Source organism: Pseudoliparis swirei, chromosome 11, assembly GCF_029220125.1.
Source record: "Pseudoliparis swirei isolate HS2019 ecotype Mariana Trench chromosome 11, NWPU_hadal_v1, whole genome shotgun sequence".
Classification (NCBI taxonomy): domain Eukaryota; kingdom Metazoa; phylum Chordata; class Actinopteri; order Perciformes; family Liparidae; genus Pseudoliparis; species Pseudoliparis swirei.
The window spans coordinates 20529233-20556654 of record NC_079398.1 but is presented as its reverse complement, the minus strand read 5'-3'; the positions used below and the strand labels follow the sequence as shown (position 1 = coordinate 20556654).

Below are 27422 nucleotides of genomic sequence, written 5' to 3'. Positions count from 1 at the left end.
TAGGGGACTTTCAGTTTCAACACGCCTTTCTCTGAGACAACATGAAAAACCGAAACATCTAAAACATTTTAAACAAATGTCTGCTCAACACAAATGGCCTGGAGTCTCCTTGTAATTGATTCAAAACCATGTTTTGAAAGTCAACTGCAAAATCAATTCACTGTATTTAGATATTTTGTTGTTTTCCGACCAGAATCAGCACCATGTTAGCGAAGAACAAATAATTTCTGTTGATTTGTCAAAATTAAGCAATTTAGGCACTTATCAAGAAATTCATGATGAAACTGCTACTGAAAGGAATTTTACAAGCAAAATACTTTAGTTTTATGCTTAAAAGTAAAACGATTGAGCAAAAATCTACAGGCAGAATTTTTTTTTACAAACACATAACTTTACAGAATATCAAACGAAAATCTAAAATCAAGGAGGCCTCACACTGAGCATAAAGTGATATCACACAGCACAGAGGATACAGACGCTTGTTTTGCTTTGCATATAAACTATGCCATGTCACCGCTGTTTGTGCTGTTGTTTAGCTCAGATATAATGGCAGACACAGTGTCCGTCTATGTGTGTCTGTGAACCAGTCAGACGTACCTGCAGGTTCCCAGGTAGATTTAACACACTAGTCTATCATGGACAAACATTTAAAAGTGCTTTACATTAAGGTACCTTCAATACATTCACCTCTACATTATGAAGTCTTCTATAATACCGCACAGGTAATGAGTGGGCTGCAGTTGATGAGTATTCCTTTGGCAAAAGTAACATTTGCATTTTAGCAAAAGATATGGAGTGTGTCAAAGGAGTGTGGGAAGAAAGGTTCTTTCTAAAATAAACATTGTAGGAGAAACCACTCTGTAAAATGTGTATCATCTTATAAAACAAGCTTCAAGGAACAGTGAGACATTTTGGGTGAAACAATATATTTGCTTTCTAAACAAGAGTTCGATGGGAGGATCTCTCGTAGCTACAGCTACCAGCCGATTAGCTTAGCTTAGCTTAGTTTAGCACAAAGACTGGAAACGGGGGGGAAACAGCTAGCCTGGCTCAGTGTAAAACCACATGTAATTTTAACAAAAGGTGATATAAAGTGTTAATTGGTGAGCTTTACAGATGCTGGTGGTGGATTTTTTTCGAACATAGCTAGGCTAGCTGTTTGTCAGCAGCCAGTTAGCTTAGCTTAGCATGCAGACTGGAAACGAGGGAAGGTCCACAGTTTGGGCCGTCCGGTGTTCACTACATGATTCTCAAGGCCAAAATAATCCACGATCACGATATTATTGCAACAATTACAGAAAATGTAAAAATCTAGTAAAACTATCAATACAATTCATCTTTAACTTGGTTTGTGTGTTTTGTCTCTTTTCTGGATATAAGTGTATAAGGCGACATGTTGTGTTTTTGGGAGGGGTTTTGTGTATTTTCCTTTAAATCCCAACATAAATTAACAACTTGTCTTTATACACTCAAACAAGGCCATTCATGTTTACTGAAATGAGATTAAAGAGGTGCTGGTAGGCCGATTTATATTACCTTTGGACAGAGCCAGGCCAGCTGTCCCCCACTTTTCAGCATTTATGCTAAGCTAAACTAAGCGACTTCTGCTCAGATATTTACTGCAAAAACATTAGGGTGGTAACAATCTTCTCATCTAACTCTCAAGAAAGAAAGCAAAATTCCCGAAATGTCAACGTATTCCTTTCAGTCCGGACTACCATCTAAAAAGTAGTTAATTTTGTGCTGTTTATAATTTCCTTTTTATGTCACTTTTGAGCGAAACTGTTCAAACCTCAAACCAGCTGCAGAAAATAGAGAAGAAAGGGGAGTTGAACATCACGACTATGTGCAGTGTGTAATCCTCCATCAGTGCCAGGTAATTATGAAGACTCACATTCACACGGTTTTCAGTCTATTGCACATAAGACTCATAGTTGAGTGCAGAGAGCCAAAGCTCGGGAGTCGTTTACTTTTAACTTCTTCCGGATTAAAACAACAGTCTCCCAATTTCTTAATCATCTTCAACTTCATTACTATAATATCTACATATCTATAGAAAGATATCTATCTATATAGATATATATTGTTGATTAAATGTCCCAGCCAAGTGATTAAAACCAGTCTCACCAAATGAAAAGAAGAAATGATGGTAGAGGGCGAAAACATGGGCACTAATACAAGTATGTTAAAGATTAAAAGTAATGTATAAATTATTATATAATTTGATTTCCCCCCTCAAACGTCTATAAAAACATCAGCAGGATCTTTTTTTTTTCCTTTTAAAAAGCAGAGTAAAGAAATATTCCCGTGGCAGCTTCGCCTCAAGACATTTTTACCATAAATAGAACATTTTAAAAAAGAACACGCAAATGATTAAATAATCGGACAAATGCAACAGGTTGAAAGAAGGAGCTTAAATCAAAAACAGCAGAATAGAAGAAGTGTGCGGAGGGGAAGTAATAGGGAGAGGTTAAAAGCTGTTGGCACAGGGGAAAGGGGAGATCGGGGAGGGGGGGGGGGTTGTCCTCAGTGTTTCAGTCTCTTAAGTGCTGCTAGTACGGGCCTTTGGTGTGCCCAAAGATTCCGATGGGGAAATGTTTCACGTGTGATGACCACTGAGCCGCCAGCTGGAAAAACTTGACGTCGTTCCATTCGACGCCGTCAATCAGTACTGCAGAGGGGACGCAAAGCAGACGTACAGTTACACTTTCACAACAGTTTACGTTGTTCTGAACAACCCACAGTCCCAACTGAACATCATCCACACATCTTTATGTTTGTTATCCTTTCAGCGGCATGATTGATCAGTTTATTCTTATTTTTTATTAAATCCATGTGTATAAAACAAAAGGTAACTGGTAAAAAAATCTCTAATTTTTTAATAAAAAATACAATATATTCGGATGGAGTGTTTGGATATGCATTATTGCAGATATGATGTAGGAAATAAATAAAACATTATATTGTGCATAATTACATTGATACTGATATTGCACAGGAGTCAATGAGTAATTTGCTGTTTGGTTAGCAGTACTTAGTAACTTACCTTAACTTAAATTACTTCCCAAAGAGTTGTTGATTTATTTTTTTAACTAACCTAACTTTAAGTATGAAGAGCCTTTTTTATGGATAATTATACAACTAAGCACACAAGTACAACGGTACACAATATGCAGGTTAAAGTTAAATACTATTCTTAAACTCGAATTGATTTGTTCTCTTTGTGTACTTTATGTACATATCTGCATCCTGATCCTACCTCTTTGGTCTGTTTCTTGTTCTACTTTTGTGGCCTAGAGATCAAAAAGCTAAAAATAAATAATTAATAAGTAAGTAGTGAATATAAGATATATGAGAAGTATTACTGACACCCGTGTATGTAATAGACTCATTTAGTTTCTAAAAAGTACACTAAAATAGAAAATGAATATTACCCATGATATTGAATATTTAGTAATATTGGCAATGATATTAAAAACAAAAGAAATAATACAGAAAAATAAGTAAATTCAATTATAATATGTTTTAGGTTATTCAGTTTGTGTTTGAACATTTAAGATTCATCAGGTGTCACATTTGAGTTAAAGTGACTCGTTGAGTATGAATTACAGAATTCTCTACAAGGCCAATTACTGTCATGGCCCTGAAAATATGTTACATCTGGTCCAAATCTGACCAGTCGAGACGTTTTTTTATTAGTTTCTCCGTGTGAGAATCCACATTTACTGACATCTTTGGGTAATAATGGAAGCTGCACTGAGCAGAAGAAGCCAGTGAGACCAGTCTGAGGAGGACATGGCACAAGGTCTGTTTACCTCTCAGCATGGTCTGCTGGTGCTTGGCAGTGCAGATGAGCCGGCTGATGCCCTCGATCACTTGACTCTTCGACTCCACCTCCTTGTCTTTGCTCTTTTTTGGCAGGAACATGACTGGCAGAAGGGAACGACAGAGATGCACGCAGCGAGTAAATGAGTGATTGAGAATCTTTCTGGTCTCCGGGGGGATTAGAGTGGAGCGACATTTTGGTGCAACGCTGGAGGTCGGATTGCAAGAGATTTGAATATCCTAAAATATGAGTCTTCCACACTTTTCACCCCTGAGCTCAGCGGCTTTAAAAAGCAACGTAATGCCCTTTTTGAGGTGACCTATTCCTTGACTTCAGGCAGAAAATAACACGTCCACAAAAATATGCACACACCCGTTCACCTTGACAACACAGGCGTGTCCAGCTTACCCTTCTTATTCTTCTCCTTGGTCACCACAGTCATGGACATGATGGGCTGGGTGCTCGGCTCTGCGCCCCCCAGTGGCAGCCGGCTGACCTGCAGCGAGCGGAAATTGCACTTCAGAGTGTTTTTGGAGGAGGTGTCCCGCTTCTCCATGTCTTTCTTTCTCTCTGTGGGAGCCACCCAGTAGTCCACCTGAAGCCCCATCAGCTCCACCTGACCTACAGAACTACAGACAGGCAGGGAGGTGGACATTGTGGAAAGTATCTCTCTTATTTTAATAGAATAACTCACGGGATAGTTCAAGGAGTTAAATCTGAACATGTGAGAAGTAGATAATACTGCAATTTTAAGCATTAGCTGGGCTATCATGATCTTACTATTATTTATAAAAGGAATATCTTAACATGTTAGTAATATATATTTATTTAATGGCCCAAAACATTACAAAAAATATTTTACATCATTAATATTTTGCTCTGGTAGAAAGATACAATTACATGCTTTATCTATTTACTACACATGCATAAGTACTAAAAGAAATAAAAAGACGGACACATGATTTCTTCATGGCGTACCTGTAAGCACAGAAGCTGGTGGTGACGGATGGAGAGGAGGGCGGGGTGGGCGACGCCTCTTTGAGAGCCGGTGATACTTGTGGAGGGGTGGAGGAGAGCAGCGAGGAGAGCAGAGGTGATGCGTCGTCAGAGTCTCCTGAGGGAGGAAATGCTCCAAAATTATTATTTACTTCCAAAATAAAAAAATACTGTGGTGGAGAAATCGGTTTCTTTGTTTGTTTGTTTTTCTCAGATTAATTGTCACTTTTTTCTTTCTGTCAAATGTTTTTTTTTTAAATGCTTCTACAAACTTATTGCTTGCCTGACGTTGCGGATGTTTGCTCCACGAGGCCAACTTTCACCATCTGCAGAATCCAAAAGCACATAAAGGATTATTACGTGTATTACAACAACAAATCACAATTATAAAGACGCTGAAAACATCTAACAGCTGTGTCAGTGTCAAACATGAGCTTATAGCTAATAAAGAAGCTACTTACCCCGATGAAGGGGATGAATTTCTGACACGAGTCCTCATCCGGGCTGTGGAGAGGCAGCACAGGCCAAAAGAGAGTTCACGTGAAAAGGACACAAGGAAAGAATCAACGTGTTGTGAAAAGAAAGGAAACAAATGATGCACATGATGAAAAATGTCATTGAATCAAAGAGGACTGACTCCTACACGCATTTCCAAATGCTTGTGAAAAGAAAAAAGATCATTGAAGAGTTTAAAAAAGAAATCTACAGAGAGCAACACTGAGATCGAGCAATTAGTTCGATCAGGCCGATTTCCAATGTTTCACATGTGGAAATACTGTAGTCTTCCATTGCATAGAAAGATCAGTCCAAACAGAATCGACTGCGCATGCTGAACTCGCCGCGGAGCTTTAAACCTCCACTAAAAACAGATTTAGTCCCCTTGTTGAAGCAGAGAACAAAACATGCAAAGTCAGAGGGGGGGGGGGGCCTCCAACAAAGCCATCCAGTTATTGCAGACGCAGGCTGGATCTACAAAATCAGAAGGGCATTCAAGGGGGAAGCAAGTCCATCAGGGGAACAACGAAACTAAACAATCATAAAAGAAGTGGATGAGAAGGAAGAGCATCAACCATAAAGCCACAACTTCTCCGGCTCCATGCGCTACCTGAGAGCGCTAACGCATGGCGAGACCCTTACAAGCCTTCGCTGAGCTATTTTTCCCTGGCAATGAGTGGGAAAAATAGTCTGAAGAATGTTTAGTTATTTTTTTTTCTTTTTTCTAAATGCAAAAAAAAAAAAAGACGTTGGTGATGATGTGAAAAGGTTGTTGCTCTTGCCTTGAAAAAACCTGCCATCGCCCCCCCAGGGAAGAAACAGACAGACTACAGAGAGAGAAGGAGAGAAGACAGAAGTCTGCAGTGGGTCACAGTTTGCACATGGAGGCCACGTTCTGCTTCCCCAACACAACAACACATCGGTGCTGTCGTCGGGGTTTTACGGAGCAGCCAGGGAGAGAGAGGGGGGGGGGGAGAGAGAGAGAGAGAGAGAGATAGATGTCTGCCTGGTATGTGAGTGTTACACGTTCATCTGGCCTTGCAGGGGATGGGTTATGGCAGAACACATGACTTCTGTCCGACGTGTTTGAGCCACACGTTATCCCAAATATATTGTTAAAAGATGCACATGGATGTGGATCCATGTGGATGGACGTAGAACTATGAACACACATGGGCTTTTCAGTCAAAAAAGGGAAAGAAGTGGTTTTAACCCTCTTGTTACCTTTACATTTACTAACATATTTTACCCTCGGGGTCAATTTGACCCCAGCAATTAAAACCTCCAGAAAATTATTAGAATTAATATTGTTTCCCAAGTTTAAGTGTGAGGTACTTTATGTTTGTTTGTTGACTACCTAAATAGCCCTTTAAATATATAAAAAGTTGGTTTTTAGCTTAGGGTAAGAGGGCCGGCCTCAACCGCAAGGGTCGGTGGGTTCGATCCCTCGCTCCCCATTAGCTGCAAGTCGTAAGTGTTGAGAGCAAGGCTGAACCCCCCTGCTTCCGGGGCGGCGCTTCCAGCCCACTGCTCCTTAATAACTAAGGATGGGTTAAATGCAGAGAACTAATTTCCCCTTGGGGATTAATAAAAGTGTATATTTAAATATTTCTTATATGTTTGACACAGTGAAAAACAGCCTGGGGTCAAATTGACCCCAAAGAACACCGACATTAAATATTGAATGGGGTCAAATTGATCCGAAAGGTAACAGGAGGGTTAAGTGTCTTTTCAACATCTGTATTGTACTTTATTGACGTTATTTTTATCTTCCATTGCATTATTTATTGCATTTCTGTTTAATAAGAGGGGCCTTTTTATGAGTCAGTGGCTCCTTTAAATATCTTCTTAAAACGGACCTTTATTTTCACAGAAAAGTAGTTGATTAGTTAATAGCCGTTCAAGTCATTATCTATGTTTACGTATTGGATTTAAATTATTTTTCATTCCTTATTTTATGACAAGGCACTTTGTAACTTTGTGAAAATGTGATTCCCGATTGTAAATATGTCCATTTATACACCTTCATGGCATGTTTTCATTGAGCAGTTTCTACACACTAGTATTTAGTATGAGCTTTAGTCAAAGAATCTTAACACTAACTTGCAGGTCCAACATTGTCTGTGTATTTTCTTGAAATAACTTTATGTCAGTAATATAGTACTAACTATAGGGGGCACGAGAAAAGCTTAATTTGCTGAAACAAAATACCTAAAATAAAACTTAACCAACAGTTTGTTCCACCTGCTCGAAATAGACATTGAGCATTCAATATTATTCATGAATATATTTAAATATACATATTAATATTTCTATTTAAAGGGCCCTTTGGCACTGAGGTCGGTACAGGTGATGGATGGTGACGTCACTACACGTGTTAATCACAATTTGACGTCGTCATTTCACTGACACTGTGCAGGTTTTCTACTTCTAAGTGAACACCAGCAGACAGGTCAAAAAGCACGATGAGCTCGTGGAGGAGGAGGAGGAGGAGGAGGAGGAGAAGAAGAAGAAGAAGAAGAAGAAGAAGAAGAAGAAGAAGAAGAAGAAGAAGAAGAAGAAGAAGAAGAAGAAGAAGAAGAAGAAGAAGAAGAAGAAGAAGAAGAAGAAGAAGAAGAAGAAGAAGAAGAAGAAGAAGAAGAAGAAGAAGAAGAAGAAGCAGGGAGGAAGAAACCGAGGGAACGCAGAGCTGATGGGATTTGGTCTCTTGCCACTTGACCAGCACATTGTATTCTTCAGTCAGCCCTCTGATATCTTACCAATGATGAACGACATCTTTCTTTGTCGTTCATTAACGACACAAACAATAATGTTGACAACAGGAGGACACAGATGACGGCTTGAGACTAGAAACTCGTCGTTTAGAATATGTGCGTTCGACTTCTGCATGAAGCAATAAAAGGAATTGAGGAGTTCAACATTTTGGGAAAACACTTATTTGCTCTTCCCTGTGAGTCAGAAGACTGATGATTGACTTCATTCACGGGTTTATCATGTAACACCCTTTATTACTCTCCTGTCTGTGCAGTAAATATGAAGCTACACCCAGGAGCTAGCTTAGCCTAGTTTAGGCTATATTCTGCCTAGCTAGGCTAATCTGCCTAGCTTAGGCTAAAACCTCGATGACGTTTTCTTTATTCATACAACATAACATGTTATTCGTGCACTTAACTCAATGTCAACTGGACAAAAAGGACAAAGAGTGTCTTCATAGCTATACAACACTGCGTTGAGGCTGATACATTTATTTTTGTTCCAAATAAAAATTAAATAAATTCAAGAAATCTCAAACTGCGTCTGTGTGCTCGTGTTATTTACAACTGCGACCTTGTGGTATGGATAGCTGATCTTATCTGAGTTTATGGCTCAAGCTGTTAATATATATAACAAATAAAAAAACAAATAAACATTTTAGACAGCTGTTAAAGTGGCAAGCTCCCAGAAAGGCTGAGAAAAGTTCAAGGGGATAAAACAGCGCTAACGCACAGAAAGCACACGAATCACCGGGCTACATGAGAAACTCAATCGACCACAATACCTTACTGCAAAATCAAAATGAAAGCTCTTTTTCCTTCAAAAAAAGAAAAGAAAAAAATACAACAAATATTTCTTTTAAACATGTTATTAACACACGCACACCGTGATGGAAAGACAGCAATGTTTAAACGACAGACACTGCCACGCCCACACAAACCTCACAACGTTAATGACACTTTAACCTCCAGTTTGTTCTTCAAAATGGGTAAAAGAATATATTAATATAAGCGTGAACAGATTGCACCACTGTTGTATTGAATGTACACTTTTAGTATTCCAGATTGTATAAATTATTCTCACAGCAGCAATTGGACGAGTCTGATTTATCCCGTCGAAACGTAAAATCGCATTTCATGCGTTTTGTTTTCCGAAAATCCTGCCGATTAATATTCTTTGGCGAGCAAAATATATGTTGTCTTCTCTGAATTTTGTAAATTACATTTATTTATTTTTGTGTGCAAACTAAACAGTGACTGCATCAGGTGAATTGTTCAAAGAGTCAGCTCAACTTTCAATCCCCTTTTGAAAAACACTTCTGAAAGCTCTGCATTAAGAAGCATTTCCTGTTAGACGACACCCACGGGACTTTACGAAATTCAAGCTTCTTTTCAGTTGAGCTCACAAAGAACCTGTTCAAAGTCCCGCTGCTGTACAGCTCAGTGTGAACATGTTCTCAGGTTACTAAAGCGAGGGATGACAACATACCTCTTCTGTTTGTAAGTGAGCATGGCCTCTGCGATGGGGAGCTGGTGAGCGCCGTTGGCTCCCACCATGTACTGAGTGACCCTCGACACCACGTCTGGGTTCTGCTGGGCTGCACAGGACGCAGAGATTCATTAACTCTCTACGGCCGACAGTAAACATTGACAAATACTCAGAAACAAAAATGAAGATGTTCAAATTCATTCCTAAAAATGACCACTTTTCCTTATTGTAGGTGTGCTCTCTTAAAAAGGAACCATGTGTAGGATTTGGGGGTACATATTGGTAAAAATGTAATAGAATATTCATGTTGTATATTTTCGTTACCTTAGAATGAGGCATTTATATCCAAACATAAGGAGCCCTCCAGGTTGCACCGCCATGTTTCTACGGTACTTTCTTTTACCAAAGACTTTATTTAAGAGGACAGAGTCGTGGAGCCGTCATCCATTAGTTTTTTTAAGCCTTTAGTTTGGCATTTTGGCCGTCGGCCATCTTGTTGTTATGCAACCAGTCAACAGAAGGACCATATTTGGAGAGGGGGTCAATCACAAGGTAGCCCCGCCCTAAATCATACCTACCGTATGGTCTATTTTACTCTAAAAGGGACCAGAACTTAGTAAATGAACATCATGTGGTATTAAAGAAGAAGTAAAGAAGTGAAGTCATTTTCTCATAGACTTCCATACGATCTGACACACAACAGAGGAGTTGCCCCCTGGTGGCCATTAGAGAGAATACAAGTTTGAGGCACTTCCACCACAGGCCGGCATTTGGTCTTTTTAACAGTATCTGAAGGCCACTGTAGTTCTCCGGGTATTCAGGTGGTTGCAATCTGCAACCTCACCACGAGATGCCACTAAATCCAACACTGCACCTTTAAGACTTAATAAAAACTGTAATAATTCAAAAGGTCAGTAAGATTAAAGCCCACCAATAACCGGAGCCTCCGGCTTGTGAAACAGCTCCCTCCAAGCAGCATCTTGGAACAAACTGTTGTATCGATAGTCAATAGTGCCGAGATATTTGGAGACTGGATGTGCACCTAAACCAATCAAAGACAAAGAGTTGCAGATGCATCGTTAAAGATTTAAAGCACGAATACCACAAGAGTCTACTAGAAGTCTCCATCATTATCTGATATACTACCGTTCAAAAGTTTGGGGTCACTTTGAAATGTCTTTATTTTTCAAAGAAAAGCACTGTTTTTTCAATAAAGATAACATTAATCAAAAATACACACTATACATTGTTAATGTGGTAAATGACTATTCTAGGTGGAAACGTCTGGTTTCTAATGAAATATCTCCAGAGGTGTATAGAGGCCCATTTCCATCAACTATCACTCCAGTGTTCTAATGGTACATTGTGTTTGCTAATCGCCTTAGAAGACTAATGTCTGATTAGAAAACCCTTGTGCAATTATGTTAGCACAGCTGAAAACAGTTATGCTGGTGATATAAGCTATACAACTGGCCTTCCTTTGAGCTTGAAGTTTGAAGAACAAAATTAATACTTCAAATATTAATCATTATTTCTAACCTTGTCAATGTCTTGACTATATTTTCTATTCAATTTTCAATTCATTTGATAAATAAAAGTGAGTTTTCATGGAAGACACGAAATTGTCTGGATGACCCCAAACTTTTGAACGGTAGTGTACATTTTGAGTAATTACAGCATTTTAATTTCATACGCTCTTCTTTGAACATATGTATAACCTTTAAATATAGCAACAACAACAACAACAACAAAATATAGCATTACGGTTAGGCTGCGACAAACCTAGAGGGATGATGAGGAACCTGATGTAGCCGAGCCAGTCAGGGGTCTTATGGGAAAGGTGTTCCACAAACAGCCTCAGAACAACACTGAGGTAGTGCTGCGCTCCAGCCACTGCGATCTTTATGGGAATGGGCGTCTGGGAGTTACAGTTGCAACTAGGAAAGATAATAAATAGACGGCGTAAAGTTTCACGATCAATAAGACCACATTTGCTCAACGGCCTGTGTGTGAAAAAGTGCAAAAAGACAGACAAACAAATTCAGCGTGTGAGAGGTTGACTTACAATCTCTGTATGCGGGAGACGATAGTGTTGAACGCAGCTTGTATGTCGGCTGTGGTGCAGGTGCAGACCACTGGGAGGTGGTGGTTTTGCAGCATGTCTGAGAGATACTGAGAGGGAAGGAGAAAAATAATCAGATGTTGTATTTTATAGGTGGATTTGCTTGTTTTCATGTATAACTACTAAAGTGCTGTATCTGTATCTTCCCGTTTCAGCCGACCTCAAGGTTCAGGATCGTCACAAAAATCACAAATCCCACTAAATTGTACGAGGCAAGTGTTGAGACCAGAGCAGCCATGTTCAGCTTGTCGCGCAGGTGTTTCTCACCTGGCCCTGCCAGTCTGACGTGTTGATGAGGATGATGCTGTCGGGGAGGTGGTTATCAGACACCAGGATGTGGTTGAGTTGGTCATACACCGTCTTTCTCGGAATCTAGGCAGGAAAATTAAGAAACCTCTGAGTTAAAATGAAGACCTATATCTTTTTCATTTAGAGGCCATAAAATATAATTTAAAAATTGTGAACAAAGAGTGAACAATACTTTAAAGTGACCGAGTTGTTTTTTAAGATAAATATATAAATACATAATGGAGTGTGGGGAGGCTACGTTCAAGTATTTTATGTTGCATATAAAAGGACTGTATTTTGTGGATTCCCCTGCAGTGCCCTCCTCCTACCTGTAGGTGGCAGCGCGTGTCCAGGGACCTCTCGTTGTCCAGGCTGTTGGCCCTCTCGTTCTGCGGCCTGCTGGGCTGCCGCTCCTTCAGAGATGTGCTCCGGCCTCGTCTTCCTGCCAACTTCGGTTCCTGCCTGAAAACGAAAAAACAGCAGAAGAAGAGAGGTGGAGGACTGGAGTGCCAGAAGCAGAGGCAGTGACATAATGGACACGACTCGAAGCATAAAGCCTGTTCTGATCTGGAGGAAGCACACATCCACTCATATATATGTATATATATATATATATAGAATGATAACAATATTTATATATATTAATATATATTTATATACAAAAAAAACAAAAAAATCATTTCATTACAACATCTCACAAATCAAAAATAGCCTTTTAAATTTTTAATATTATTGATTATAGCTTACAGCTACAGAAAACTCTAAAATCCTATCTCATATAAAAATTAGTATTTCCAGAGACAAAGTAAAAAAAGAAAATAAGCTGCTGAGTGTTTGTTTGCTCAGGGAAACCCTTGCAGGTGTTTGAGTTAATTAGACAATTCAAGTGATTTGTTTAATACCCTACTAGTATACTTTTTCATGATATTCTAATATTTTCCTGTTAAGCCATAATCAGCAAAATAAAAATAAAGGGCTGCAAAATTTCAGTTGATTTGTAATGAAGAATGAATGAATTTTTTTTTTTTTTTTTGCATTGCAGAAAGAAAAGACTCATCTCATCATAATAATCTTCTTTTTCAGAGTCAGTGTATATTAATAAATATATATTTATATATACACATATAAATATATATTTTTTATCATTTTACATATATATATAAATATATATTGTTATCATTCTATATATATATAGAAAATTTGTTTTTACTATTTTGCCCTTTGAAAAGACAATATTGATGCAGCGGTCATGTTCTTCCCTGTGACTTTCTTTTCCATAATAACGATTTATGTCAGTATTGATTTACATCCTGCAGATGTAAGTCAATGATGTATAAGGAGTGTATTACTGATGTTTATGTGTTTCTACCGGTTGGATGAAATGATGAGGGACTCTGTCTTGGTCATTTTGCCAATCGGTGGCAGTCGCTCTAGAAATGTGTCCATGTTGTCCATCTCCAGCTCGGTGGTGGGAGTCACCGCCTCGGGCTGCTCCTGAGAGGAAACCGGCAGCAGGGTTTACGACCGGCTGGCAGACGTGTTTACGCAGCTATGCTTTTCAAATCAAACACATTTTCACACAGTAAATGTTTCAACTGTCATATACAGTGTATATATAACTATATATATACATACATACATATATATACTGTATAGAGAGAGAGAGAGAGAGACTAGTGTGAAAGAGGGAGATATTATTTATATATATATATATGTGTATATATATATAATAATTCAATAATTTTATATGTAAAATAATTCTATAATTTTAATTATATTATTTAATTATATATATGTATAATAATTCTATAATTTATTTTCTTTCTTTTTTTATAAAAAAAAGAAGTAATATTTAATAGTCACCCTGATATATATACACACACATGGTGTATGTGACTGAATTGTCGATAGCAACAAAAAAAAGAGTTGATACTCACAAAGGAGACGTTATCACACACACCGTCATCTGGAAACTTGGCCCCGACACACTTGGTTTTCTCCAGGTCGATCTGGAGTGAGGCGGTGAGAAGGATAATAAACATTACCTGGTTTTGATGGAGCCCCAGGAACTTTGATTTCACATGGAGAATCGTTTCCATTTCAACATCTCGTGATGGATTATTGGTTCAACGGAAGCCCAACAGGTTCACAAATAAACTCACTCTGCAGCCGGTTTGAACCTGCAGACTGATGGGAAAATCTTACTTCTACCCCTCCGTCTACCTCACTAAAAGACGCTCTTGAGAAGAGCGATTGGCGTCTTTCTGCTCATCGGCTATCGGTGCAATTCAGTACACTGATCGGCTCCGGATGTTTCCTCGTGGTATCAGTGACCCAGATTGTTTGAGTATACGTAGAGTGAGGCAAACAAAGCGTGAGGTCGTGCGAAAGGAACTGAAGTGGCACGTCGGCTCTCACCGGGCTCGGAGGCTCCCGGTGGCTCCGGCTGCTGTGGATGCTGCCGATCTCCGTTTGAGAGCTGGAGATGGAGAGACCCTCGAAATATGGCCTGAAACACAGCAAACAATCCCGACTGAAGTGAAGGAAACCGATCGGTTTGTGTTAACATGACTGTTGACTGGCGTGAGGAGTCTCCTCAAGGTCAATAAATGACATGTGCAGCCAACGACAGAAGACCCCGGCACCCTGCGTTGAACATTCATGCATCATGACTTCTGCAACAAACAATTCTTGGTATAAAGAAAGGCACAAAGACCGGAAGATTAATTAGATAAGATTATTCAAAGAATTGAAGAGCTTCATTTGATCTTTTTATAGATTAAAATGTGTGTCAGATGAAGTCTGATTATCTAAAAGTGTCCTCCACTGCAGTAAGTATTAGAACCAAAAGAAAAATATTTTTAAACAGTGACATTGAAATGTCATTGCCACAGAACATTAGTGCAACATATTGACTGAAAACAGTTTCAATAACTAAGATAACATTTAAAAGGAAAGCCGCCTGTGGTTCTGACATGCGACCGCCTGCTGCAGGTTAAAGGGACGCTTCACCCCAAAATCAAAAATACACATTTCACCTCTCACCTGGGGTGCTTTATATCATTCTCGATTGTTTTAGTGTGAGTGTTAGAAATACCGTCTGTATAGAGGTCACCCTTCTCTCCAATATAAAAGGGACCACATGGTACGAGTACGAAATGAGACCGAAATGTCTCTTTCCATAAATCATGACCCGGTTACTAGACATAATCAACCTGGTTATGCGACGATTCATGCAGGAACTACAGCTGAAAGGTAATAGGTAAATAAATCTAAATAAATAGGAAGTCCTACTTTTAGGAATTTTAGCGTTACAATACAATTCCGAAGCAATTTGACCTCATCATCACCATCATTTTCTGACCTGCTGCGATACGGTCTGAATTAAGTGTCTCACAAATACACACAAACACGGGAAACGCTCACTTGAGTTTGGGTTTCGGCGTGCTGAGGACGCTGTCGTCGTCGTCCAGCTCCGGGCCGCTGTCGCTCGGGTTCTCGAACTCCACGCTGTCCAGGTCCAGGTCCTCCTCCTCCACCTCAGGGGTCGGCTCTGCAGGGTCCTGCTCCGAGTCCAGCACCTTCACACACACACACACAGTTACACACAGTGGCTCAGCTCTGTCAGTTGTTGTCTGTCTGTTGTCCGGTCTCTGTATGTCTTGACTTGCTGGTCGGCCGTTTACTCCACCTGCGTGTCTTCTCTTGTCGTTCACCTGTTTGCAGTTATATATCACATTTAGTCTGTATGCTTTTACGTGGTATCTCTGACATTATGTTTTTATTCTGTCCATTTTAACATTGTTCACCCTTATTTTATTTGCTTTATCTGTGGATTGTATTTGTAATCTTATGTTTTTAGGTTTGTTCTTAACATCAGCAACATTGGGACTACAGATGAAAAATAGCCTCTTGGCTAACTCTGGCACATTTACTGCAATGTTTTTATCAATGTGCACTGTCCCTTATTAAATAAACCATAAAAAAAATAAAAAGCAGCTCCACAGCAGACACAGCACGAGACAGAAACACTCACCTCATCTGAAACCCTGAAGCGCTTGAGAAGAGCCACCACGCGCTGCTTGAAGTTCTGCTGCTAAAACACAGGAGAGCAAACACACAACCAGTCAGTCAGTCTGGGAACCAGTTGGGATTTACTTCAGAGATTTACTCCAGAGCTGTCGGGCAATCCAATACAGAGAAAACAGCTCCTTCCACTTTAGTCATTTTACCGGCAGCAGATGCACTCGCAGTTTTGGGCTGGGTATCGATTTTGCGCGTGAGCTCGCAGGGATCAATAGTCAAGCAACCTGACGCGTCACGTGCTTTCTGGGGCTATCGTCTCGCGCTCCGGTGTACTGCGCTCGATGAAACCATGACACCCACGAGCAACAACACATTGAAACTGTTGCACTGAAGCTCATTGAAAGTGACCATCTGCGAATGAATGAATGTATATGAGGGTGGTGTTTATTTCAGAAGGAGTTAAATATATATATTTAAATATTTCATTCTTAAGATTGTGGAAAGCTAACCAAAGAACGGAAACATTTCTGAAGCACTGGCAAAAGTGGTGCAACTATGTCACAGATAAATGGCCTGACTGTATACTCTATGGAAAATTATTTCTCCCTGATTTATTTATAGTTTTGTTACTATGGTGGTGTTTTTGTTTCTTTATTTGTATTTTTTTTTACATTGAATCTAAAAAACTGAAATATGTGTATGTGAGATTCTGAACACTACTAAAATATAAATTCAAAAAAAAAAATTTAAGATTGTGGAAAGCTATTGAGTATTTTGAGTTAAAATCCAAGTCTAGGTGCAGAGTCTTCAATGATTTTGTCAAGTCGAGTCTAAAGTCGTCGTCATATTTGTGTCCAAGTCATACGAGTCCACGCCCCAAGGAGCAGCTTTCCCTGGACACAAGGTTTCCCAAAAGCAGCAGGAATACTACCGCGAAGCTGGAGGTCCCTGAAGTAACTAAACACTTTCTTTATCTTAGAATTGGGCCTTGTCTCTTACTCGGGTGATGGAGGCGGTCCTCACAATGGACCTCCTCTGCTTCTTTAGCTTTCTCACATCGTACTCGTCATCCTCCAGATCCTAAAAACAAAAACAGATGCAATTTGAAGTGTGAATTCAGCCTCCAGTGAAAAAATTCAAGAAATGTAAATGATAAAAAAATTCAATGCATTATCTACACTCGTCTCTCTTGAAATTCTACTAAGGAGGTTAATCGAGTCGCTTTGCATCCCGCCCCCTGAAGGTCACCTGACTCACCTGAACCTGCACGGCGTCGTCGCTGGCCTCCTGCTCCGAGGAGAAGCTCTCATACTCCTCCTCCGAGTAGTTATCTAAAGCGGCGGACAAGTCGGGGGATTAAAAGGCGTGAGGAAGACGCCTCGTACAGATGTCAACGAGTCTTTTAAATACGACACGCAGCCGGGATTCAGATGAACAGACAGCGCTCTCTGCGTGCGACCTGCACGTGAATCGCTTTCTACACACTTAGAGAGAGAAGAACGGCCTGAACCCTGCGATCCCTGGAGCGCATCGAGCCGGGTGATTACGACGGCTTCCTGCCGCGTTAACCTCGGAGCACGGCGCGGGAGAAAATGAGAGGCAAAGTGTACCGGAGCATTTGATCTTCTGTCCTCCCTGCAGGGCGGCGTCCTCGTGGTCGATCGGCTGGCTGGACAGAGAAAAGATCCAGATCTCGGCCACTTTGCCCAGCAGCTCTTTCTGGTTGCTGCAGAGAGGCAGAACCTGGCCGCCGTCCGTCGGGTGTTGCATCACCTGGAGGAGAGGAAGAAGAGAGGAGAGGAAGAAGCATGAGAGAGAGGAAGAAACGAAAGGAGAGGATTTTTTTTCTCACTTCTCAGTTGTTTTATTTCTTCATCACCCAAAAAAATACACAAAATATCCACCTTTTAGGGGCATTAATACTGTCGACGGACCATATGTCACACATGAAAGGTCAAGGTCTCCTCCCACCTTAAGCCCTATAAACCCATCATTGATCGCAGGTGCAGAGATCGTTGAACGTTGAACAATCAGATGTTACCGTTTCGCTATTCACGCGGTTTTAAAACCACGTAACGGCTTGAAATCAAATGTCAATGTATTTTTGGAAGCAAAAAATCCTATCATGTCTAAATAATGTGAATATTTTGTCATCCCGATTCATTTCATTGGGTAGTTTCTTTCCCTCGTCCGCTGCTCCCGAAACGTTTCTTGATTTTCCCTCACCTCACCTCTCTGAAACGAGAAGTTTGTGATATTAAGCTAGAAAAGTGAAATGCACTCGACTGCAGGCTGCTTCTTTCATCTCATCGACACAAACATGCCCGCTCACACCCGGGGAGCCGCTCGGCTTACCCACCCGCCGCTTCACCGCCATTTGAAACCGAGGCTCCACTGAAGATGTATTTCTGTTGTAGGAGTCCAATTATGGAATAATGTTGAAAGGGATGTAAGAATGGTGAACTCCTTTTTGGTTTTCAAGGGAATTATTTATAAAACAATTCTTGAGAGTTATAAATGTCATTAAAAACGTATTAATATGGAAGATGTATGTGGTAGTATATATAAAAGTATTTTTTTATTATTTTTATTGTTGTTGTTTTTTGTTTTGTTTTTTTCTTCTTTATTTTATATTAATTTTCTGATTTATTTTGATTTCAATTTAGGATAGGAATTTATAAGCATTTTTTACTTCTACCTATACCTTTTCAGTCTTTCTCTTTTGTATAATATATAGGATAATATTGTATTGTATTTGATTTGATTGACTGAATAAAAAATATAAACAAAAAATACAAACAAACAAGCAGGTGGGTGTATTCGCTCAACAGCATCCGCGTAATGTCTTTCATCCTGGACACACGTTACACTCCAGGTGAAGAGTCGTGTTGTGTGAGAGCCTCTTTGTATCCTTGAGTTGATAAAGTAGCTACAGCTCTGTATATTCTTCCTTTTCCTCACAGGCGCAGAGATGTTTTATTTCTTCTCGTAGCTCGGCTGCTGAGATGCGACCTTGAAGAGCTCCACTGAGCTTTATATGCGAAAATCCTGAGTGCATCAGCGTCATGTGCATGGACACTTTGATACTCGTCTGAAGGAAGACTTCACAGGAGGTTTTCTTTTCTCCACTCCATAAAAAACTAAAAGCACGGTTTGGACCGAGATAAAGTGAAATCATCTGAAGCCTTTCAAAGGCAGAGGGATTATTTTCCAGACTAATTAAAGGGCAAAGGGACTTTTTGAGGCACGGCCAATCCCCCACTGGTGAAGATGAGGAGGACAAAGTCTCCTGATGTCAACCTGCAGCTTCATCATCCACCATTTTCTCATTATATTTCCACTAACAGCGCGTTACCGCCGATGCACCTTTGTGCTCCCTTCTCTCCCGAGACTTCAAGACTCAACAGAAAGGTACGACTGAAGTGACCCCGTTATCCTACCCACACACACACACACACACACACACGCAGGATGCTGCAGCGTGCTAAAACGGTACCTCGGCCATATCGATGGTTCCCACTGCCAGAGTCTTGTAGCCCAAGATAGTCCGGTTTTTGTATCTCTTCCGCCTTTGCAGCATGATCTGCAGCTTGTTTCCTTCTCGTTTTAGGAAGTGAGGATACTGAGGAAGAGGAAACAGGGAAGAACAAAACAGAACAAATCATATAAAAAGACCAAAACCATCAACTAATTGAGACTTTTACAAATATTTACATATATAAATATCGTATTCCTTTTCCCGGTTGAGTTCTATTGTTACACAAAAACAAATAATATTACAAACACACAAGTGAGCCACACTGTTAGATGTTGCTTCATTATAATAAACTGCAGGATATTTTTGACTGCCACTGTAAATAATAATAACCGGAGCACCAAATCAGGGGCTGAAATAGTCCTAAAACTAGAATGGGCACTCGGTAGAGCGCATACCTTCGCATATCACAAGATTGGGCATTGAATTATGAACATGTTGGCATTAGTTGCATGCCAATAGGATAAAAATTGACCATGCTATGGTAAAAAGAAGATTTTGACCTTTTCATGACCTTGACCTTTGACCCGATCGATCCCAACGTCTAATCAAATGGTCCCCGGATAATAACCAATCATCCCACTAAATTTCATGCGATTCGGTTTACAACTTTTTTTGTTACGCGAATAACACGCATACAAATAAATAAATAAATAAATAAATACACGGCGATCAAAACATAACCTTCCGCATTTTCAATGCGAAGGTAAAAAGGTATTTCTCTTACACCTTGAATATCAATGACTAAAGAACAATAGAGTAAGTAAACTCAACAACAACAAAAACAAGACTGTGTCGCTGTGTTTTACTATTGAGTGAAAACATAAGCACCCCACCCCTCATGTCTGTTTTTTTTTAGTGCAGCTAACTATGTGACATCACCTTTTCAAAACTGAGCCACGACCACGAAAACCGCCGTTCGTCTGCCAGTTTGAGGAAATTACTTCCTTCTCTAAAAATGAAAGGAACTTTTTGGGACCTCTTCAATGGGAATGAGGTTAGGGAATTTGGCAGAGCGACGAGCACTTTGTTTGTTTCGATTTTTGTCATGAATTTTTTGACAATAACAAAAAATCTTTTGACACTGAATCCTTTGTGCACGCACAAGAGGAGACGCACCTCCAGTTTATCAGCAAAATACAAAAAGAGCATCACATCTTATTGATATGTAACTTTGAGCAGTTGCCATAGTAACATGTGTAATGCAACTCATCCCACACATACTTTACTCTATAAGGTCTCATCCAAATGAATAATTTTTGTATTTATTTACCTGCAGCGAAAAGGTGAGAGCCAGATCGGTCTCCACAGACCCACTGGGGGGCAGCACGATCTCATGGGACCTCAAGATCCGTTTGGAGCCCTGTGAAATGAATGGTTGGCGTTTAATTCAGCGGGAGCTCTTCTTCCCCGGGACGTACAATACATCTCTACTGCTGTGTTTCACTCTGCAGTCACAGTGAAGAAACTCAACAGGAATCACGCATATTAAATAAAATATGTGGAACATTAAATGTAAAACACATGTGCTTCACAGAGATGATAGAATTTCACAAAGCAAACTATTTTACAGTACGTTTGACCTTTTTTTTGTAATAACGGATTTGATTCTTGTCAAAGTTGCATGGGAACATATCTTAAACAAAAAAATGTACGATATGATGTTGAGTATACTGGATTAAGTGTCCCTGACTCAGCGACTGAGATTTAAAGGGCCGGAGTACGCGTTATATCTACTGTTTGTTTGTGCACACCTGTTGTGTTGTGTCCGTCTGTGTGCAACATACCTGGATTTTAACTGCTATGACCACAGAGATCAGCTCTTTATCAAGTTCCCTCATAACAACCAGCTTCTTCAGAGTCAGACTGCACAATCTGAAGTGAGAGAGAGAGAGATGGAGGAGAAAAAAACCTTTAGATGAGCTCCGCTGGAGTGCTTTTTAAAATGCACAAACTGTTGATTCATTAAACTGTTCACAGCGAAGCAAACGTGGCATCAGTCATCAGTCAATCAACAGATTTAATGGTCTGGTGTGATAACTTCACGAAGACAGCAGGTGTTAATGTAACGCTCCTATGCTGAGGTCAGTGTTTTACCAGAGTCGACCAATAGATAGATAGATAGATAGATAGATAGATATATACTTTATTAATCCCCAAGGGGAAATTTGTCGTAACAGTAGCAGCACCAATAAACTAAACACACGAGAATAAAAAATAAAATATAAATATAAAAAACAGGGATGAAAGATATAGATGTATACAAGTGAAAGATATAGATGTATACAAGAAGTATACAAAGTAAAATATAAAATAAAATATATATGTATATATACAACATATATGCATACACAATACAATACTAATGACTGCAGTGTAAAATTAAATTAAATATAAAAATATTAAAAATAATGCATTAGCTCGGCTGATATTGTTAGCTTATAACGGGTGTATTGATATCTGTGCAGGCTGATATGTCAGAAGAAATGACAGGAAATAAATGCCTCAAGTATGTTTGAGGTAATGCAGATGTTCCATCCTGCAGTTTGTCCAACAGAGAGCACTGACGCGTGTAAAATGTCTGTGGTTTTATTCGTAAACAAACAGAAAGACTTCCCGTCACCTCTACATTTCGGTTTGTGTATTAAAGGAAATACAAAATATATCAAATATTTCAATGGTTAAAGTAAAGAAAGGTACTAGTGGGTGGGTTTGTCTATCTTTTTGCCAGAGCCAGACCGACCAACGCATTAGCGAGGTGCCGACAGTCTTTATATGCTAGGCTACCTTACGCTACGCTAAGCTAACCAAACGATGTCCGGGCTCAAGCTTACGTAAAGATACAGGGAAGTCAAGTTAGTAAGTCATTTTAAGCTGTTTACCTTTCTGTGGTCATCTGTTTCATTTTTAGCGAACCCCACAAAAATACACTTGATTGTTAGCTGGCTCGCAATAGCTAGCAGAGCAATATCATATCCGGAGGTCTGAGAAACTTTGTTTAGGTTTTTTCAAAAGAGCTCAAAGGACTGTGGAGGCCAACAGCAATATGATTTAAATCACTCTGATAACTGTATAATGACCCCATACTGCTCCATGCATCACCATGGGGAGGCTAAAGTAAAAAAATAGAAGCGGGATATCAATCTATTTTCAAAAATGTCAAAGTACATCCTTTTAAAAAGTTGTTTTCGTAACAAATATACGTTAACTTTCGCAAATGTATTGTGTCCTTGAGGTTATGTTCCTCATAAAAAACATTTCCATGCCTACTACTCATTATTCATACATTTCTTCTGTCATATTCATTGAATGTTGTAACTCTGTAACGCTGTTCATCTGTCCACATGACATCTATTGCTTCTGTCCATCCGGTCCTGGGGCAGGGATGTCGTTTGTGTACAGATTTTAAAACACAGGAATTTTTTTTATTCGTGATCGTGGGCTATACAAAATAAACAGAATTGAATTTAGTAAGTCTCATCCAGTAACGAATACTGGATGAGTCAGCCGCAAGAAAAACTCCAAAGAGTACCTTTAAAAAACAAATATTCACCAATATTAATTAGAATCGGCCTCAAAAGTCATGGGGGTGAACCAGGCTCTTTATTTCTATTTAAAAAATGTAATTAAACATTATGACCTTTCGTTTATGAGGCAGCCAATTTTCTAAATAAAAAAAGTCCTCCACTTGTTAGCCTGCCTTAAAGTGACAGGCCGAGCTAAACCCTGTGACCATCAGTCTGTCTGAGTGGTCCAGCAGACGGGCCACTGTGAAGAGACACTGAAGCTGGATGGTGGCGGGGCAGCAAGGGGGGGGGGGGGTCATTGTTAGCACAACATGGTGGTTAAATGGGGGGGGGGGGCAACTTTAACAAGCCTGTCACGATTTTTTTAAGACACTACCTCAAAAGACGAAATTGAAAAAGAAACTTTTGTCTTTCGAGGCGCTCTTTGGTTCTTTTGACAAACAATCAGGAGAGCCGCTCTGAACAGGCTCACGGTCTGAAAGGCCGAGTTACTCCAGTCGTTTATCATCCAGCTCCGCTTCATTAACGTTGGAATGACATCACTCCGCAATTATTTCGGGGGGGCGCAACGACGCGGCTTCGGCAGCAAAAGTTTCTCGCGAGACGGAGAAAGAGACGTGGGTCAAAGCCACCGCGAGTGACGGGAGGAGAGGGAGATGTGCTCGCCGCATCAACACGCCGATATCGCGTGTCACTTCGTGAACGGACTGAGGGGATGACCTTGCCTGGAACCCAACTCCTCGGCGACTCTCCTATTTTGAGATCCGGAGGCAAAACACTGGCGGCTCGGTGGGGCCTGAAAACCAGGAAAAGCAGCAGCGCGACCAAGTCGAGGGCCTTCAGTGACAGAACGCTGCACGTCTCCGTAGCAGACGGGCATCAATCGGCCTCGAGAGACGGCGAAACGTCGCGACGCAGGGAGGAGAAGCGTCGACAATGGCAGGTTTGAAGACCCCCCCCCCCCCCACCCGGCAGGCTGAATGAAGACCTTTCTCCTCTTCAGCCGAGCCCAAGAAATCTCAAGCACAATGCACACAAGCCAATGAATGTCCGGCATTGTTTTCTGCTCTCGCGCAGACAATACGCAGCATTCTCTGACTGCCGTTCCGTATTCGGAGCCCACAGCACCATCTATTTCAGTTATGCTAGGTGGCTGGATGTTGGTTTGCGCCGGCGGCCCAATGATATCTGCCACACAGACTGCTCTGCCAGTAAGTCAAATGTTTTTATCCCCCCCACAATGGATTTGTCATAGTAGTGCTGTGTGTGTGAGCGCTCCAGCAGCGCATCTGCCTAAAAGAAACGGCACGGAAATGATATTTCTTATGAAAACATCACTTCATTTGTAAGAGGATCTGTGCTGACCCTTTTCTCTTTGGTGAGTAGCAAAATTCCTGATATGGTGGGAGGGGATTTTTGATTTTTATGGACACAGCAGTAACATTTCCCCACTAAATGTTCCGTCTCATAAAAAAGATTTGCCCTACTTTAAAAGCGTCGGTACACTTCGAACAAAGCACTGCTTTTCATCTGCTGGTACAGGTGGGGCCCGTGTCAGTCTAATAGTTTTCAGACTTTATATTTGTATAACTTTTTTAAACAAAAAATGACAAAAAAAATAGACAGGGTTTGAATTCCTCTCTCAAACGCTCTCATTTTTCTCAAATGACTTCAAATAAGAGAAATGCCTTGAACGAGAGATTGCGAAATGCTGTGGCTATGAAAAACCTTTCCTTTCAGATATTTACAGAACAAACTCAATCACACACATCCAGAGCTTACTCAAGTTACATTTTCTCTGAACAAATGTAAAGTGAGGCCGGCGAAAATCCCCAAGCAGAATAATAACTTGTGCTTAAAAAACGAGATGGGATGATAATGCACCAAGAGATGGGATGATAATGCACCCAGAAGTAGGATGAGAATGCACCAAGAGATGGGATGATAATGCACAGAGAGATTGAATGATAATCCACCCAGAAATGTGATGATAATGCACCCAGAGATGGGATGATAATGCACCAAGAGATGGGATGATAATGCACCAAGAGATGGGATGATAATGCACCAAGAGATGGGATGATAATGCACCCAGAGATGGGATGATAATGCACCCAGAGATGGGATGATAATGCACCCAGAGATGGGATGATAATGCACCCAGAGATGGGATGATAATGCACCCAGAGATGGGATGATAATGCACCCAGAGATGGGATGATAATGCACCCAGAGATGGGATGATAATGCACCCAGAGATGGGATGATAATGCACCCAGAGATGAGGTGATAATGCACAGAGAGATGGGATGATAATGCACCCAGAGATGGGATGATAATGCACCAAGCGATGGGATGATAATGCACCCAGAGATGAGATGATAATGCACCCAGAGATGGGATGATAATGCACCAAGAGATGGGATGATAATGCACCAAGAGATGGGATGATAATGCACCCAGAGATGGGATGATAATGCACCAAGAGATGGGATGATAATGCACCAAGAGATGGGATGATAATGCACCCAGAGATGGGATGATAATGCACCAAGAGATGGGATGATAATGCACCAAGAGATGGGATGATAATGCACCCAGAGATGGGATGATAATGCACCAAGAGATGGGATAATAATGCACCAAGAGATGGGATGATAATGCACCAAGAGATGAGGTGATAATGCACCCAGAGATGGGATGATAATGCACACATAGATGGGATGATAATGCACACATAGATGGGATGATAATCCACCCAGAAATGTGATGATAATGCACACATAGATTGGATGATAATGCACCCAGCGATGGGATGATAATGCACCAAGAGATGGGATGATAATGCACCAAGAGATGGGGTGATAATACACCCAGAGATGGGGTGATAATGCACCAAGAGATGGGATGATAATGCACCCAGAGATGGGATGATAATGCACCAAGAGATGGGATGATAATGCACCCAGAGATGGGATGATAATGCACCCAGAGATGGGATGATAATGCACCCAGAGATGGGATGATAATGCACCAAGAGATGGGATGATAATGCACCCAGAGATGGGATGACAATGCACCAAGAGATGGGATGATAATGCACCCAGAGATGGGATGATAATGCACCCAGAGATGGGATGATAATGCACCAAGAGATGGGATGATAATGCACCCAGAGATGGGATGACAATGCACCAAGAGATGGGATGATAATGCACCCAGAGATGGGATGATAATGCACCCAGAGATGGGATGATAATGCACCAAGAGATGGGATGATAATGCACCCTGAGATGGGATGATAATGCACCCAGAGATGGGATGATAATGCACCCAGAGATGGGATGATAATGCACCCAGAGATGGGATGATAATGCACCCAGAGATGGGGTGATAATGCACCCAGAGATGGGATGATAATGCACCAAGAGATGGGATGATAATGCACCCAGAGATGGGATGATAATGCACCCAGAGATGGGATGATAATGCACCCAGAGATGGGATGATAATGCACCAAGAGATGGGATGATAATGCACCCAGAGATGGGATGATAATGCACCCAGAGATGGGATGATAATGCACCCAGAGATGGGATGATAATGCACCAAGAGATGGGATGATAATGCACCCAGAGATGGGGACTCGAGGCTGCGACCTGGATGGATTGAAAAGCCCTGAGGCTAATTTGTGATTTGGGGCTATACAAAATAAACTGAATTAAATAGTTGTACAACTTTTGTAGAAAAATGCCTAATATTGTTAGCAATATTTCCCATTTTCCCTGTGTAAGTACCCAGGGTGTACCTGTATATTCAACATTACAAGGGAAAATACTGATGGAAAACTTTCTTACAAAGTTAAGAGACTTGTAAAATATAACTTGTGGGCATCTCTGTATGCAGACTAGAACTGAACATCAAGGATCCTCTCAACCGAGAAGATTGCACATATGCAAAGAGAGAAAAGTCGCCTTTCATCTTTTCAACATCTGGAATGTGACATCAGATAACTATCACCCATGAGGCAGGAAGCATCTTAGACTCATTGGATTTAAAAAGACAAGATCTACAAGGATATTAACCCTCCTGTTGCCTTAGGGTCATTTTGACCCGATTAAATATTACACCCTCCCGCCGCCTTAGGGTCATTTTGACCCGATTCAATGTTTCACCCTCCTGTTACCTTTATATTTACTAACATATTTTACCCTTTGGGTTCAATTTGATGCCAGCAATTAAAACCTCCAGAAAATTATTAGAATTAATATTGTTTTCCAAGTTTAAGTGTGAGGTACTTAATGTTTGTTTGTTGACTACCGAAAGAACACCGACATTAAACATTGAATTAACCCTAAGGCGGCA

The 27422-nt window shown here is 40.5% G+C and overlaps 1 protein-coding gene across 2 annotated transcripts in view; it reads right to left on the bottom strand.

Annotated features, from left to right (window-relative positions):
• Nucleotides 1-297: 297 nt before the first annotated feature.
• The window catches only part of pacs2 (phosphofurin acidic cluster sorting protein 2), a 56823-nt gene continuing 29698 nt past the window's right edge, over nucleotides 298-27422 (bottom strand). The window contains exons 2-25 of one of the 2 annotated variants that reach the window (XM_056426048.1): nucleotides 21318-21405; nucleotides 20804-20893; nucleotides 19492-19617; nucleotides 17606-17768; nucleotides 17253-17326; nucleotides 16995-17075; nucleotides 16006-16065; nucleotides 15396-15550; nucleotides 14388-14478; nucleotides 13907-13978; nucleotides 13339-13463; nucleotides 12299-12431; nucleotides 11949-12053; nucleotides 11625-11731; nucleotides 11342-11496; nucleotides 10491-10601; nucleotides 9560-9668; nucleotides 8856-8888; nucleotides 5284-5326; nucleotides 5106-5148; nucleotides 4805-4940; nucleotides 4235-4455; nucleotides 3816-3929; nucleotides 298-2671 (exon numbers count right to left, since the gene is read on the bottom strand). In XM_056426048.1, coding sequence (XP_056282023.1) covers nucleotides 2553-2671; nucleotides 3816-3929; nucleotides 4235-4455; nucleotides 4805-4940; nucleotides 5106-5148; nucleotides 5284-5326; nucleotides 8856-8888; nucleotides 9560-9668; nucleotides 10491-10601; nucleotides 11342-11496; nucleotides 11625-11731; nucleotides 11949-12053; nucleotides 12299-12431; nucleotides 13339-13463; nucleotides 13907-13978; nucleotides 14388-14478; nucleotides 15396-15550; nucleotides 16006-16065; nucleotides 16995-17075; nucleotides 17253-17326; nucleotides 17606-17768; nucleotides 19492-19617; nucleotides 20804-20893; nucleotides 21318-21405 — 2554 coding nt within the window. In that variant the 3' untranslated portion in view covers nucleotides 298-2552. The remainder of the gene's footprint in view (nucleotides 2672-3815; nucleotides 3930-4234; nucleotides 4456-4804; nucleotides 4941-5105; nucleotides 5149-5283; nucleotides 5327-8855; nucleotides 8889-9559; nucleotides 9669-10490; nucleotides 10602-11341; nucleotides 11497-11624; nucleotides 11732-11948; nucleotides 12054-12298; nucleotides 12432-13338; nucleotides 13464-13906; nucleotides 13979-14387; nucleotides 14479-15395; nucleotides 15551-16005; nucleotides 16066-16994; nucleotides 17076-17252; nucleotides 17327-17605; nucleotides 17769-19491; nucleotides 19618-20803; nucleotides 20894-21317; nucleotides 21406-27422) is intronic. The other variant, XM_056426049.1, reaches the window with a different exon arrangement.